The sequence below is a fragment of the Acinonyx jubatus genome, chromosome D3, assembly GCF_027475565.1.
Source record: "Acinonyx jubatus isolate Ajub_Pintada_27869175 chromosome D3, VMU_Ajub_asm_v1.0, whole genome shotgun sequence".
In the NCBI taxonomy this organism is placed as follows: Eukaryota; Metazoa; Chordata; class Mammalia; order Carnivora; family Felidae; genus Acinonyx; species Acinonyx jubatus.
The window spans coordinates 33,653,110-33,670,126 of record NC_069392.1 but is presented as its reverse complement, the minus strand read 5'-3'; the positions used below and the strand labels follow the sequence as shown (position 1 = coordinate 33,670,126).

The 17,017-nt window shown below is 48.9% G+C and overlaps 1 protein-coding gene across 2 annotated transcripts in view; it reads left to right on the top strand.

Moving 5' to 3' along the window:
* Positions 1 to 1,507: 1,507 nt before the first annotated feature.
* RAB31 (RAB31, member RAS oncogene family) overlaps positions 1,508 to 17,017 on the top strand; it is a 129,300-nt gene continuing 113,790 nt past the window's right edge. For both annotated transcript variants that reach the window (XM_027068479.2, XM_027068478.2), the window contains exon 1: positions 1,508 to 1,697. In XM_027068479.2, coding sequence (XP_026924280.1) covers positions 1,659 to 1,697 — 39 coding nt within the window. In that variant the 5' untranslated portion in view covers positions 1,508 to 1,658. The remainder of the gene's footprint in view (positions 1,698 to 17,017) is intronic.

Below are 17,017 nucleotides of genomic sequence, written 5' to 3'. Positions count from 1 at the left end.
TAAATAAGACGCGTATCTTGTCCACGGCTACTTTTTGAACCACGTAGTCCAGATTTGTGTGAATAACCCCCCACAGCCTGCACTTGGCCAGGAAAGACCCTGCTGTGCTGGGGAATTTAATTGCCAGTTGTCAGCTTGGGGGCCTGTTTTGACTCTAGAGATGTAGGATTTTTTTTTCTCTGGAGGTATCCATTCAGAAGCCCCCACTGTAGGGGGCCATGTGGGTTCTAGGTCGCTTCAACATGGCTGCAGGAGGAACAAAACCAGATAATGAAAGTGGGTGGTCTGCTGGGGGAATGAAAGGGTCACTGATCAAAATTAGCAAGTCAGGGGTGCCTGGGTGGCTCAGTCAGTTGACTGCCCGACTTCGGCTTAGGTCATGATTTCATGATTCATGAGCTTGAGTTCCACATGGGCTCACTGCTGTCAGCACGGAGCCTGCTTCAGATCCTCTGTTCTCCTCTCTCTCTCTGCCCCTCCCTTGCTTGTGCTCTCTCTCTCTCTCTCAAAAAAAAAAAAAAAAAAAAAATTAGCAAGTCAGGAGAGAGGCTTGAGAGTTTGGGACAGGGGATGAAGTGTAAGAAATGTTATTTCCAATCTGAAATACCAATGGATTATTCAGATGGATATGTCCAAAAAGCTGACATGTATATAGTAGCAACAAGTGAAGCTGTCTGAGTGGATGTGGTTCTCTGGGTTATGGATGGAGAAAAGAGGACAGTTTCCACAAGATTTCCTTGACTGTCTCAAGCCAGAGCCTCTTTTTATTTGCTGGTTAAGGAAAGTTGCAGAAGATCGGCCAGGAGCTACATCTTTCTAGCTATACTTCTGAGGCTTGGGTGTCTGCCCAGGCATTTTCTATACTGAGCAAGGCAGCTTCCTCTCTGCAATGCATGTTTCCTTTTTCAGACAGGGACACATCTGTTTTGGAGGGAGGAAGAGATCATTGCTTCGGGAACCATTTTCAACTACATATAGAAAAATGAACTCAGGGCTGACAGTTAAGAAGTGCATGGGAGTACGTTGAAGCCCCGGCATGAAGAACTGCAGGAGCAGGTGGGTTGCAAAGTTAACTGTTCTGGGGCTTCATTTCTGCTGGAATCCTAGAGTGTCCGTTAACGACGGGACTGCAGGCCGATCTCGAAGTGTTCCCATACAGAGGACGTCGGCTGGCAGCATCCCCTTCGAGATGAGGAATGAAATCCTCAGGGACGCAGCCAGCCGTGGGGTCTCCCCACGGCGGACCCTGTCCTCCTTCCATCCCACGGGGCACTGCAGCCGGGCGAGGCTGGAGGGGCAGACGGCGGAGGGGCTGTGCAGAGCGGGGGTCCGGCTGCTGAGCAGGTCTGACCGGGGAGGCCCTCCGCCAAGGACTCCGCAGGTCCCGGGGGCGGCCCCCTGGTGGCTGACGCCGTCTGGGGGCGTTCCTGGGAGCTGGGGGCCGCCGAGGTTAGACCCGAAGTCCCGGGAGGAGCCGGCCGGCGGCCACGTGACCGACCGCGGCGGGGCCGGCGGCCCAGAAATAGCAGCGGCGGCGGTCCCGCCCGCGGGCTGCCGCGAGCGAAAGGCGGAGACTGGAGGACGCAGGCTGGGCGCGGGCGCGGCGCGGCCCCGGCCCCGGAGGATGCTGAGCCCCTGCCCGGTCCGGCCCCGAGCACATGATGGCGATACGGGAGCTCAAAGTGTGTCTTCTCGGGGTGAGTCCTGCGCCGCCCTCCGCCGGGGACACCCACGTCCGTGCGCCCCCCCCTCCCCCTGCGCCCCCAGTCCACTGCGCCCTCTTTTCCCAGACCGGCGGGGGTCGGGTCCGAGCCTGCCCCGGAGCTTCGCGCTCGTTCACCGCGGCCGGCCCGTCGCCCGGGAGCCGCTGGGGCCCCGCCGCGCTCGGGCCGGGCTGGGCCGCGCCGCGGGACCCTCCGCTGGGACACGCAGAGCGGCCGCCGCTCCTCGCCGCCGCCGCGGTCCCTCCGGCCTCCGAGGGCTTTCTCCTTCGCCTTTGATAATTTCCTTCCGGCGGAAACTTTAAGTTACTCAGCCAAGGCTCCAGATCCTTTTTGCGTCTCGGGGGCAATTGGTTTATTCACTTTTTGGGGGGAGCGGGAGGGGGAGGGGGAGGAGGAGGGCGGCGGGGGGGGGGGGGGGGGAGGTGGGAGAGAAAGCCCAGCCAGACGCGAGAAAATGCGAGGGGATGCCCCGGCTGGAAGGTGAAGAGAAAAGTGCTGGAGAGCACTGCGCCCGAAAACTTCTGTGCAGGATGAGAAAGTTCTCCCCTCTCACCGCTTCCCCTCCCCGAGTGGGTCTTTCTGAGGAGTCTGAGGAAATGTGGAAGAAGCCAGAAACAAAGACAGAAATACCCAAGCCCTTTGCTCTGGGCAGACCTGCCGGGTGACACAGGGCAGGCCCTGGAAGACCCGCGGCAGAGAGCTCAGATAATAGTCAGGGTCATTTCCTTTCGGGTGCCCACACCAAATTCCAGAATTTCTTCTTTTGAAAGAGATGGTTTTAAGCCGTGTTTTCAGCAGCCTTCGGCATCGATGCCTGGGGTACTGCCCCTGGCAGGTCTGGTCTCCCAAGAAAACCATTTCCTACAAAAAGAACAGCAGAGGGGTAGACCCGTCGTTATTTAGAAGAAAGGCTCACTGGTCTGTCGAGATGGGAGACGGGTGTCCTGGATGTACGGGAAGCCTATACTGAGGAAATGGTCCCAGGTTAGGACTGAATTGTACCAGACCAGCCAGGTGTCTAGGCTCCATCTAGGCTCCTTTGGCACTTCTGGCTGGACAGTGTTCTCGACTGTCTTCCATCACTGTCATTCACACCAGATTGTCCGGTTCGCCTAGAATTCCAGGGGACCTGGCAAAGGCCCTCCCTTCTCTGTCACCCTGGGCACAAACTACCCAGTGTTCCTGCCCTCCTGCCTTGCTCAGCCCCCGCTGGGATCTGGAAAAGGATCCTGCCCCGGTCTTCCTCCTCTGACCTTTATTTGTGTTGCAGTGTGGGTTTTACCCTCTGCGGGGCTCTCCAACATGGTTTCGACATAAATTCCGGGAATCTCGTGTTTTCCTTGCGAGGGGTCATTCCAGCCTCATGTGTCCCAAGGAATCAAGAGCAACTTTGATGTGTGTTGTGTGTGCCAGGATGGGCCTCGGGAGTAAATGAAGTAGGAGATGTTTTGGCTCCCCCCAAGTCCCCCCGCCCCACGCTTTCTCCTTTGTCATCTACTTAGGAGGCACAAGTGCTACTCATCACAGGAATTATTTTCACTGTTCAGGGATGAGTCTCCGTATCCTTCTACAAGGAAATGGATCACTGGCCGTGCAATTCTGGGCAAGTACTTCAGTTGCCTCATCTATAAAATGGATGTCATAACATCTTCCCTTTTAAAGCAGAGGACTATACCAGATGATCTGCTAAGATACAGGGTACCATGTCCTGCTAACCTGTGATTCCAGGGTGACAATTAGTAAGCCTGAGAGAGCTGGAGGAAGTCCCTTTACTTCTTTTCTTTTATCTCTGCGAATGAAACATATCCTTTTAGCTGGCTTCCTGGAGACCGTGCCTCACCCTGGTTCTTTGCAGTGGCTCTGTTGGTAGGAGTTTGGCTTGGGAGGACGCAGCCCTGCCAGAGCAGAGCAAGAAGGTTTTTCTGGGCGGATGGAAGCTTTGAAGCCTCATTCCCGTAACACCATGTCAGCGGCCTTCTTTTATTTATTTATTTATTTATTTATTTATTTATTTATTTATATTTTTACATTTATTTGTTTTTGAGAGAGAGACAGAGCACAAGTGGGGGAGGGGCAGAGAGAGAGGGAGACCAGAATCGTAAGCAGCCTCCAGGCTGTCAGCACAGAGCCCGATGCGGGGCTCGAACCCACGAGAACTGTGAGATCATGACCTGAGGCCAAGTCGGACGCTTAACCAACTAAGCCACCCAGGCACCCCAGCGGCCTTCTCTTTTGTGAGAGTGGCTCTAGGTTTTAGTCTTGTTTAGGTCAGAGGGCCAGTGACCTTATCCCCCACACTGAGTGAAATTTGTTAGGTCCTGTGGTTTGCCTGGGCCTGTCCTGGGTAAGATGTGTGTGATAGGCTGTATTCTTAGCTGCTCATTCCTATAGGGGGGTTCTCTGGGTGAGATAGCATTTGGGTGAGTTCAAAGCCATTTTAACCACCTTGGGTTCACTCTCTTAATTTGAGAGAGAACCTTGCAGGTCGGTGACTAAAAGAAGGAATCAAGAACAAGGCCAAAAGTCCTCAAAATTTTAGCAGGAGCCTTGGGCTCTTTTGGGTTCTCTTTGTCGGGAGGTCTCTTTTCTAGAGGCAGTCTTACACATGGCTAGCACTCAGCTTCCTGTTTTTCAGCCACGACATCTTCCTGAAGTCTCAGTCGGACTGAGACCTTAGAAGCCATGCTCTCTGTCATGTCACTTTCTTTTGTGCCCCCTTGAGAAGGTGATGGAGAATGCAGAGCTCCTAACTGAAGTCTGGCTGTCTCACTGGGGAGGCTGAGGGGCTAGTCTTTTTGTGCCTGGCCATTGGCCTTGAGTGTTCCGTGGCTATTCGAGGATGCACTTCCCATTTAAGGCACAAAGTGTGGGCAGTGCAGACTTTTATCCCTCTTAGCTGTGGTCTGCAGCCTCTGCGGGGTCGGAGGTTCCCAGCGGGAGGGTCATTCGCGACAGGTGGAATAAGCCAGATGACAGGTCTTCTCCGCCTGTACCTGTGCCTTTCACGACCATGAAGTTCAGCATGTCTGTCTTGCTTCTTTTGGTCAGTGCTCCCAGATGGAGTCAACAGCAGTCTGGGGAGCATTCCCTGAATGCTTTGTGCATTCAAACCAAGGACTCAAGAGCATTGGGTTTATTTAGGCTACCTGTTATAAATTCTTGGCTCTCGCTGCTGTCATGGGTGGCTTTTCTCGTGTTTATCCTAAGCCTTTGTGAATGCCCTTTCCTGGGATAAACCAGCTAGCCACGCAGGACGGTGTGCTTGCCAGGGGCACACGGTGAAAAGGGGTCCTTATTAGACACCCAGGACCCGTGGGTCCCGTTCTTGTCAATAAAGTGCCAATCATCCCACTTTGTAATCTGAATTAGTATTATGAAACATGTAGCTTGAAAACAATGCCCTTAAAAAGAGCGAAGTATGTTAAAAAAAAAAAAAAAACTAACAAAAACAATATCGAGGCAGCAGCTGTTCCAACCCCAAAGGTGGAAAGCTTCCCAGTGTGCATTTTTAACACACATCACCACGTGGCAGAAAGCAAGGGGAGGGGGAGAGAGAGGGAGAGAGGGAGAGAAGGGAGAAGAGGAGGAGGAGGAGGGGGCGGAGAGGATCTTCCCTTTTCTTCTATTATTTCCTCTGGGTGTGTATGCTTAAAAACTGCTTCCGGATGGAATCCCAAAGAGATTTATATTTGGGCTTTGGTTGTCTTGACGACAGTTTAGAGATTTCTGCCACTTCCTCAACAGCTTGAGTGGCATGGTTAAAACACAGCTGAGGGTGTCCCTGCTTCTGGTAAGGAGCTTGGTGCTCATCTTTCTGCTAGGATCCGGGTGATGGTTCATCACAGAGCAAACACCTGGGATTGGTGTGGCATCTGGGCAGCAGAGACCTCAGCTGTGTGCAGGGCCTTCCTGTGAGGGGACTGTGTGATCCCCAGAGGCTCTAGGACCCAAGGGTGGGACAGATAAGCAGATCAGTCAGAGCTATGGACCCTCAAATGGACTACTTTGAGTGATAGTGAGCACTCCGTCACCGAAAGCATTCATAAGACTAGGTGCATCTGGTTGGGTCATCGTGGAAGGATGGAATGCGTAGGATGGGGAGGATTGGGCCAGGCACTCATCCGAATTGCTTTCCAAGAGATTCTAACATAACTCGTTTTCATTTTTTCCCAGAAACCCCATTTCTTGGGGTGTGGGGGGTTGGTGGGGGAGGGTGTAGAGAGAGGCTAGAAATCTAATCTGTTTCTTACCAAACCTGATTCCTGTATTAAATTGAACCCTTTGTGGAAAGCGTGGTACTGGGTTGAAAATAAATATGAATGACATAGTGGGATGTATTCTGGGAGCGCCCAACGTATGATAACACCGAGCACCCGCCAGGGTCGATGGACTCCGCCAGGGTCTGATGGACTCCGCCAGGGTCTCTTTGTTCCTTTTTTCTTCAGGGTCAACAATGGCTACATCTCTCTCTCAGCCTTCTGAGCTCAGTGCTCCCTGGGATATGGGTCAGAGTCACTTGCAGGCACTTTCAAACTTCTTGTGGTCCCTCCCCATCCCTTGTGAGGCATGTGGCCCCCACCCTTTCCCCTGGCCCGGTGTCACTGTTCTCATGAATTTGTCTCGGGACTGCTCCAAGGCCATTGCCATTGGAAAATATAAAACTTTACTTTCTAAGATGCTAGGGCACAAAAAGATTTTGAGCTCGTGAGTTACAAAAGGTCTTCACATTTAATTGTGTCCAACAAGTTAGATTACTTTTAGGGCTTGCCTGTCTCTGCAGATACTACACTTTGATTTATCTTTATTTTTACAATTTCCAATACGTGCTTGAAAATGGAATAGGCATTCATCCATTCAACCGCTCACCATCTATCTAGTGATTCTTTCATGCCAGGAGCTGCTGTGGGGGGCTGCAGGTAGGTAGGACAGCCATGAGCCTTGTCTTTGAAGCCCTCTACCTTTCCTGGGATGTGGACACAAAAGCAGTGACCTAAATGACATCACTTGTATTCCTGTGACGGCACTTACCACAGAGCCAAGCACAGCAGAAGGAATAGAGTAAGATTATGATACATACTGACTGCCATCCGTCTTATTAGATGTGAGGACAGGTGAGGGGTAGAAAGCTTTTGCACCACGTCTGTTTTGACTGCCTGCTGGGCTAACTCTGCTGGAGACAGAAGACAGGGAAGACGGGGTTCTGGTCCCTGCTGGTGATGGAGAGGTTCCTGGTCGGGCAGGGAAGACAGGCACGTGCACAGGAACTAACATTCGTGGCCATGGCGATGAGTGGGATCCTGTCACATGGTACAGCGGGAGACAAGGAAGTTAAATTGAATACAGGGGGCTGGGAAAGGAGGAATCTGGGAAGGTATCTCCAAGAAGGAAGGATTTGAAGAGTGCCTCAAAGAACACACAGGGCTTCGACAAGAATGGAAACTGGGTGTGGACTTCAGGCCTTGGGGAGAGCAGGTGGGACTCTGGTTCTCATGGTATTTTCTGGAGGGCTGAGGTGACTGGAAAGTGAGGGAGGCAGGGAGCACAGCCCTTCCACTCCTGGGCTGACCACCGTCCTGTTGACCCCACTACCTCCCTAGAATGGGGTCTTTTATTTTTAACTCCCTCTTTCCCTTCTTTTATTTTGAAACGTCTCAAACTCACAAAACATTTGAAAGAGCAGAGCAACGAATGCCTGTAAGTCTCTCCCCTAGATTCAGTGGGAATAACATCTTGCCAATCTCTTGCTTTTTATCTCTTTCTCTCTCTAATGTATTTTTTCCCTGAACCCTCTGAAAGTAAATTGCAGACATTATGACACTTGACTCCTATATAATAATGTATCTTTTAGAAGAAAGGACGTTCTCCTTCACAACTGTAATGCCCAGAACTGAACACAGATATAATGGTATCGTGTATGTAGTTCATACTCAGAGTTTCCAGTTGTCCCCAGATGACCTTGATAGCTGTTTAAGAAATCCACAGAGACCATGTACTACATTTGCTTGTCATGTCCCTCATCTAAAACAGTTCCCCTCCTTTTTTCTGCCACGAATCCAGGCCACTTACCTTGTAGAAAGTCCCAAGGTCTCAATTTTTCTAGTTGCCACCTCGTTGCTTCTTCTGGGTTATGCATGTTGGTGAGCAGACAACATACTTGATGTTGAATGGTCTTATTTTTTATGTGCCCGTGTATATTACAGTTTTCTTTCCCACTTACCTTTATGGCACTCATTCAACAAATTATCTCTTAGCTTCTACAAGTGTCAGGCAGTGGTATGTCTGAGCAAAACAAAGGGCTTTGCCCTTATGGAGCTTACGTTTTAGCAGAAAGGTGGGAAAACAGATTCTCTGGCTGGTTAGAAGGCAGTAAGTGTTATATGGAAAAGCAGATATGGCCCGGAGTTGGGGGAGGGGCACAGGAGCTCCAGGAGGGGAGGAGCAGGTCGGTAGGGTGGTGGTGAGGACGCTCTGTCTCTGTCAGAGACCAGATGGGGCTCCTGCTTTACCTGGGGTTTGACTTCGGTTTTGTGATTTGAGTCGCATGGTGTGACCACTGAGCTGCTGAGAGTTGAGTAGGTCCTGAGGAACCAGAGTTGTCTCTCTTGATGTCTAACTCTTTGTCAGCTGAAATAAGGAAAAGAAAAGAGGGACTGAACATCGGGGTCACTGAATGGGTTTCTCACTGTGGAATCTTCTGTTTCGACGAATCTTTTTCTGATCTATTTCCTTGCTTCGAATACCTCAGACCTGCTCTGACTTCTCTGGAGGTCATGAACCTTCTGCTCGCTCAGGATTTAACCCAGAAGGTAGCCTAGGCTGCTTTCAGTTCCCTGGGAGGCTCCTGGAAGATCTGGATTACCAGAATTTGAATGAGCCCTGTTGGAGAGCCAACAGAATATAGGGGAAATCGGTTCCCTCCTATTTTCTCTGCTTTGAACAGGGTAGCAGAGAACTGGATCCCTTTTTATCAACAGTATTTGCTTTTCTTGAAGAAAAAGATACCTGCATTATCCAGTATCATTTCCTTTCTTCTCTCATGGAGTCAGTATTCTAACTGGGATCTGCAGATAGAATGCCTAGTCCTAAAAGGTGCCTCTATCAAAGATTTCCCTGAAACGAAGGGAGAGAGAGGGAGAGCTGGTTCAGGGACAGAGAAAGAAAGACAAGAGTAGGGAAGGTGGGGGGAGATGGGTGGGGGAGAGAGACACCCACGCACACACCTGTGCATGAAGAGTATCACTTAGAACTTGCCCACTTGCCCTCTGATGGCAAAGGGCAAGTTTTGTTTTTTGTTTTTTTCTGGTCAGACTATTAGCCAGGGTATTTAGATTTATGGCAAGCTTAATTAAGAAAGTCTTTTTGGGGGGTGCCTGGATACCTCAGTCCGTTGAGCATCTGGTTCTTGATTTCAGCTCAGGTCATGATCCCAGGGTCCTGGGATCAAGCCCTGCATTGGGCTCCATGCTGAGCATGGAGGCTGCCTGAGATTCTTTCCTCCTTTTCCCCCCTCTCTCTCCTGCTCGTGCTCTCTCTGTCTCTAATAATGATTTTTAAAAAGTCTTTTTTAAGAAAAAAAAAAGCATAGCATCAATCCTACATATTTCATGGCCTTACCTCTCATTTCAGAAGCGAAAAATTTTCTAACCTTTTCCATAATAATCTTCTGAAGAGCTGTTTTCTTCATTATAAAGTAACACATGCTCATCTTTTTTTTTTTAATTTTTTTTTAACGTTTATTTATTTTTGAGACAGAGACAGAGCGCGAACGGGGGAGGGGCAGAGAGAGAGGGAGACACAGAATCCGAAGCAGGCTCCAGGCTCTGAGCTGTCAGCACAGAGCCCGACGCGGGGCTTGAACTCACGGACCGCGAGATCATGACCTGAGCCGAAGTCGGACGCTTAACCGACTGAGCCACCCAGGCGCCCCAACACATGCTCATCTTAATTAAATTTCGAATCTAATTATGAGGTGGGACAATGATTGATTAGTGAAGTGATAAATTTTCATTTGTGATCACAAAGATGAGGGATCCAGGAGGACGCCTTGAGCCTCATTTCTTTATAATGACATATAATTGTACAAACTTGCCATAGTCTTGTTTCCTGTCGTTAGCTGGAAATCCTGTGGGTATGAGGAAATCGTCCTACCTGCCCTCCTTCACCTCCTGTTCCCCATCTTGCAACTCCTGTTCTTTCCTTGTCTCTGGTGTTATGTTCAGATGACCACTTGTAATTTTATGGTCGACATCAAGTTCACTGTCCTGCTCTGTGTTTTTTCCGTTGTCTCTGTTCTTTCCTGCCCTGCAGGATCATTTTCTCCCATCGTCTTAATTTGTTTTCTTATTCTCCCCACTTCTCATCGATGAATCATCAGACTGTCCTTCTTGAAAGAGGCATCTAGGGCTTAGCTCACAGAGGGAGCTCTTCACTTGCTCCCCCACTGCTGAGTGGGGAGTGTGTGCTGAGCCGATCCCGGTGACCTTCCCTTCTGCTGCCAGGATAGACCAGAAAACCCGGCCAGCTTTACCCTTTGGAGAGTAATGCTGGCAAACAGGGATCTGTATAAAGTAAATGCGAGAAGTGAGATGATTCATTTTCAGAAATACCAAATAAAAGCTGTGGTGTCTAGTTAACAGTAGGTTTAAAACCTATTGGAAATAGGTACGACTCCCCCCACCTCTGCCCAGTGGAGTCCCAAACCCTTAGAATCTTCACTTCCTGGTTCTTCTTCCCTTCTCCATTCCGTGGGCTTGTTTTTCATGTGCTCCGCATTGAGCATGCCCCAAAGAACTGAAGTCTGTGGCACCTCAAGGAATGTACAGTTGTTCCCATCAGACTACTTTTTGCCTTACATGGGCATAGGCGACTTCCGGGTAAGGCTGTAATGTCTGTAGTACTCAGCCAATGAGGAATCAGGGGAGGGACTTGCACACTAGGAGGTAAATTGCCTGCTGTAACTGCCCCGAGTGTGCCTGTCCATCAGACATCTGCTCTTTCAAGAATGTTGATTAAAGCCTCCCTTCACTGTGCTCTGAGTCTCCACGACCCTCCTTTGTTTGGGGCAGTGGGCTTATTTTTCATAGTAAATCAGGGTTTAACTGAGAGCCGTGTGCCTTGAGAGATGAATGGAGCTTGCTGCATGGCTGGGAGGCTGTAGGCGCATAGAACAGTTTCCCAGAGAGGAAGGGACGATGTCCTTGAGGTTTACGCTCCAGCAATGTACTTGGTGTGATAGGGCGCACATGGGAAACAACCCCAGGCGACCCTGCGGGATGTCACATGATGCTTCGTTGCCTGATGTTTCCAAGGAAGGGCCAAGGAGTTTGGGAGAGGCCAGGGAGGGCATGTGGGTGCCCGCTGCTGAGCCACGTTGGCCCAGCGCAGAGGAGGGAAGTGTTGGGGAGTGAGTGGGAGAGGCGATGCTTACCATACACATCCACTGACAGGAAAAGGTTCTAAAGAGACTCATTTGTCAAGTGGTTATCCCCGTGGGGCAGGGACTAATTTGCACTTATAAATCACTTCTTTCTCTTCATTGGTTTATTTAATGAGCACGCATTGCTTGTGTAATTAATTTAAAACCTATAAAAACTTCTTGCAGGGCCAAGGAGATGTTTGACGGGTAGAGATCCGTTTGGTTGTTACTGGAAATAACTGACAAATTGATAATAAAACCGGAAAGTAATGTGGGTCAGACTGTGAGAGGTCCTTGAAACGTGAAGGTTGTGCCTGTAAGCTGTGGCATGCCAGCTCTGTCATCAACAGGACAGACACTCGAGTGGCTTCTCAGGTCACACTGTGCTCTTATCTGTGCGCGTCATTATTTGGCCTCATGGTGACCACTTGAGTCACAACAACTCTGCCTTCCCCACCGTTCCCGAATCTAGGGTTTCTCAAGATGGGGTTTCGGAAAGTAGCGGGTCTGTCATTCTGTCCCGTGGAGTCTGTAGTTTTCTGTGCCCGTTCATTTCAATGCTGTTCTTTAAAAAAATAGATAAAAGTACATCGTGGATCTTCAGGGTGATTACCGTGTGGCAAAACTGTGTCACAGCTTCGGTGCCCGTAAAAGCTGGCTAATGAGATAAGAACAGAGGCAGAGTACAGAGATAATGCGTGAGGCCATGTGAAGACCAAGTGACCCTGCAGCACAGGTGACAGATATTTTCCAGGCACTGTTCAAGGGCTTGGGCATACAGCAGGTAACAAATCAGACCCACGGTCCTGACCTTGTGGAACGGACATCCAGCAGGAGTGGCTACTGCTTGTAAATACCTAGTATGGCAGATGGTGATAGGTGCTATGGAGAGAAGGCAGGTGGGCGCACTGGGAGGGCTGGTTAGGGGGTGGTTAAGTAGGGGCTTGAGGAAGGCCCTTGAGTAAAGACACAGAGGCAGCATTCCTGAGCTGGCAGAGGAGACCCCAGGGCTGGGGTGGGAGGGGCACGCCTGGTGAGTTTGTGTGCCGGCGGGTGGCCCAGTGGGGCCGGAGCACAGTGATCACTGGGAAGGAAGCAGGAGGCGGTTTGGGGCCTGAGCCCATGGCGTCTGGTGGGCAGGTTGGGAACTGTGGCATTTCCTGGGCCTCTGGTGGGCAGGGGGTGCTGTTGAAGGTCTTGGGCAGAGCAGTAGCCAAGGTCTGACCTCCCTTTTATGTGGATGGTCGCAGCTGCTGCGTGGAGGGTGGTCCGCAGGCAGGGAACTGGCAGAAGACCAGGTCGTGGTGATTTCTACCAGGGCGCGGCAGCCTCAGCGGTGCACGGGGTCCTGCGTGGGTTGTTTGAAGGTAGAAGCGAACCCTTTGCTGACAGATTATGTGTGGAGTAGGAGAGAATTACACCATCACATGGTGACAGCACGCTGACCTCAGGGTGCTCCCCAGCCCTGAGCTGTTTCAGTTCAACAGAGCAGCATTATCCATCACAGGAGATGGATACTCATCTGAATGTTGTTGGCTTTGGAGTTTAATTTGTATTTAATTAATATGTTTACCTTTATTTTGTGGTTTCAGAATAGCATAAGCAGTTTGTGTGTACGTTTATTATTTGTATGTATTTACTCCGTCGTTAATGTTTACCTTAGGATCCATGGGATTGCTTTTCCCCTTAAAAAAGCCTATGGAGTCTTCAAAGGGCCTGAGAAAAACTACTCTGACCGCTGAGGTTGGCTGTGGGCTAATGGAAGCTGTTGTCCTTCATGAAGTATGTTGCAGGACTGTGGAAAAGGAGGCTGTATTTCCAGGAATCAGGGTCCCTGGGCATGCCTGTTGCGACGTGGAGGTGTGTGTGTTGAGCTGTGCCCAGTGCTGGCCTAGGGTGCTATTCCTAGGGGAGTAAGGCCTCAACTGTCTTGCTCCTTTTTTTGATGTGACGCAGGCCACGGACAGCCTTGATAATCCTAGACCTTCCCAGGGATACCTGGATTCTGTTGAAGCCTCAGAGGGTATGTGGCTAAATAAAGCAAAGAATGCATTAGGCTTTTTAAAGAACGTTCTTCTCATAAAAGCATTATTTATATAGACATGGGAGTCATGAACTCAGTCATTTAAAGATTTTCCAAAAAAAAAAAAAAATAGGGGTGCCTGGGTGGCTCAGTCGGTTAAGCGACCGGCCTCAGTTCGGGTCATGATCTCACGGTTCATGGGTTCGAGTCCCGCATCGGGCTCTGTGCTGACAGCTCAGAGCCTGGAGCCTGCTTCCAATTCTGTGTCTCCCTCTCTCTGCACCTCCCCTGCCTGTGCTCTGTCTCTCTCCAACTCTCAAAAACTAAATGAATGTTAATAAAAAAATTCAAAATAAGATAAAATAAAATAAAGACCTTCCAGAATAATTCGGTTTAAAAGGAACTAGTGATAAATACAGTCTATACGTTTTCAGAAGAAAGATACTTATTTAAAAAGATGAATTGTATTATTTGTAGATTGCCACCTCATGAGTTAATCTTAGTAATGTAACCTGATGTACAATAAAAATAGACATATTTTTAAAATATGGTTGCTAACCTTTTGATTGTATGATTTACTGATTTGAGTATGTTGCTGCTGTTAATGTGAATTGCGTTACTGGACATTTCACTTCCGTCAGCCCTGCACTTGTGGCTTGTGAATCACCACTGTTGTGTCACAGCTAACCACATGTGCACATCCTCGTCCTTGCTTTTGAGCAGGATAGCTACACTCTGCCTGCGTCTTCGTACGTGCTTGGCTTCCTCCTTACAGGCACTAAAAGAATTTATAATTGCTCCTGCTCCAACCCCTGCAGGGTCAGTAATAGTTGAGCAAGATTGGTACACAGTCCTGGAGCTGAAACCAAAACACAGTCCATTCGTCCCCAATCAAGAAAGTACTTCAGAATGCCTTCGATTAAGAAGGATGTTGCTATACGGTTGAGCCTGAGTCTGGTGTGTGAGTATCTCCGTAATCCCAACAGCTGCCACGTACTGAGTGTAACTCATGTGTCACACACCATCTGAGTGTGTCAGTTATCCGTTCCCGTATAACAAACTACCCCACACTTTGTAGCTTAAAAGAACAGTGCGTTATTTTTTCACAGTTCTGTGGTTTGACTGGGCTCAGAGGGCAGCCCTTGCCTGGGGTTTCCTTGCTGTTTCAGTCGGATGCTGGCCGGGGCTGGAGCCATCTGCAGGCTGGGTCAGTCATGTGTCTGGTGCCTGGGCTGGGATGGCTGGACTAGCTGGGGCTACCCAAGTGTCTCCTTCCATGTGGCCTCTCCATGCAGTTACCTTGGGCTTCTTCATAACCTAGAGTCTCAGGGTAGGCAGCCGTGTCACATGAGGGCTGGCTGTCTCCAGAGGGAGTGTTCCATGAGCTTTGGGCAGAAGCTTCTTGTGACCTAGCCTCACCGATCCCAGAATGTCATTTCTGCCATATGCAATTGATGGAGCAAGTCACTAAGGCCCGCCTAGAAGCAAAGGGAGGAGATTTGCACTCTACCTCTTAATGGGAGTAATGGCAAGAATCTGTGGCCATCTTTAGTCTCCCCCACTGAGTAAGTGCTCTGTATACATTATGGTACTTTGGGAGTTGTAAGGGTGAGTTGTATTATTATCCCCACCTTGCTGATGAGGAGACGAAAGCTCGGGGGTTAGTAACATGAACAAACACTCTCTGCTAATAAGTGAGGCTCCATGGATTAGAACTAGCTTTGTGTAACCCCAGAACTCGGTGCGCTTAACTACTTTGCTGTGCCACAAACCTTAGTTGTTATTAGTCACAAATTACTTCTTTACAGCAGAGCACCACTGGTTCGATAGAATGGAATTATTAGAAAATACAAGGTGTTTTGGGGGCGCCTGGGTGGCCCAGTCTGTTAAGCAACCAACTCTTGATCTCAGCTCAGGTCATGATCTCATGATTTGTAGGACTGAGCCCTGTGTCCAGTTCTGTCCTGACAGTGTGGAGCCTGCTTGGATTCTCTCTTTCTCCCTCTCTCTCTCTCTGCCCCTTCTCCACTTGTGCATGCTCTCTCTCTTCTCTCTCAAAATAAATAAACTTCAGAAAATATTTTTTAAAAGTATTGTGTTTAAACACTAATAATAATTGAACCAGGTTTGAAGTACTTCCGTGGAAGAAAAGGAGGCAGACCGCCATGTCAAGGTCCTGGCCAGGTGTTTTGGGAGGACTGATTCTCACTTCCGGGAATGTATTAACACGAAAAGGCGAAGTGCAGTGTCAGGATCTTGATGACGGCAGGGAGGTCCTAATGCGTCCCCAGCAGCTCTAACGCACAGCGACATCGACAGCACAGCAACAGCACCTGGTGTGGTTGTAGTGTGCGGTCTGCGAATGCAGTATGCCTCCTGTCCCTGATTTGCAGGTGTGAGAGACTGAGGCGTAGGGTGTTGAATGCTTTGCTCAGGGTCCAGAGGCTGGCTGTGTATGGGGAGCGGCCCTGAGCCCAGGCTTTCTGACCTTTTCTGCGTTTCCCAGCTCACCTGTCCAGGAAGCAGCGTTTTACTTTGCTCCTTTCATTCCTTTAACTCTCCCTTTGGATGCATAGTAAGCGCTCTGTCAGGAATGTCAGTTTGCAGAGATCAGTCGATCAGGAAGGCCAACCTGCTAGATTGGTGGGGCCTGTTAGATGTTAGAAGTTTCTAGGTCTGCCAGTACAACTGTCATCACAGCTGTGCCGGCCTCCTGCCAGGCGGCACTGCTGAGCGTGCATAAGCCTCTGGGTAGGCAGACGGGAGTACCTTTCCTGGCTTTGCCACTTAACTAACTCGATGATGGTAGCAAATCACGTAACTTCCGGGGCTCAGTTTCCTCCGTTGGAAAGTGCTGACGCCTTGCATACGTAACCCTTCTGACAGGGAATCAATCCCGCCTGGCATATCAGATTCAGAAAATTCTTTTACCTCTTCCACAGTGAACCATTTGACATCGTGATAACCTCAAGGCTTAGGGGAGTTTAAATTGTTTCCGTGAGAGGATTCCAATTTGGAAGTTTTCTTTAATCTTCTCTGTTATGCGATCTGCAAGGCATAAGTGCTAAGTAATAGCTTTTGACTTAGTATATGATATTGTAGAAACATATTGCATTATTTTTACTAACTTGACCAAGTTTATAATATACTCTTTAAGTTTTTATATCGAAGTATAATATTCATACAAAAAAGGTGCACAGATCTTCCATGTGGTGAACGAATGGATTCTCACAAATTGAATAGATCCATACAGACACGCAGATCCAGAAACAGAGTGTGGGCCAGTCCTCCAGAAGCCCACCCTGTTCCTCCTTCCTGGCATTAGCTGTCAAAGAGACAAGAAAGGAGAAAAGAAAAAAGAAAAGCAAAACAGAAAGAAAGAAAACTAACCTGTTCGCCTGACTTCTAACACCATGATGTTACAGTTGACTCGAGAACGATGTGGAGGTTAGGGGTGCCGACCCCCTGCAGTCAAAAATTTGTGCATAATTTTTGACTCCCTCGAAACTGAATTACTAATAGCCCACTGTTGACCAAAAGCCTTACCAAGAACATAGTCGATGAACACGTTCTGTGTGTATTATATACTGAATTGTTACAATAATAGTATTAAAGTTTCTCTAGCTTTAGACAAAAGAAAATGTTATTAAGAAAATTATAAAGAAGAGAAAATGCATTTGCAGTACTGTAGTGTATTTACTGAAGAGAATCTGTGTGTGAATGGACCTGCACAGTTCAAACCTGTGTTGATCAAAGGTCAACTGTATTTTTGCTTGTTTTTATCATAACATACTAACCGAAGGATCTGCATTATTTTAAAGTAATTATCTTAAAGTGGTATTTAATAAAACTTCC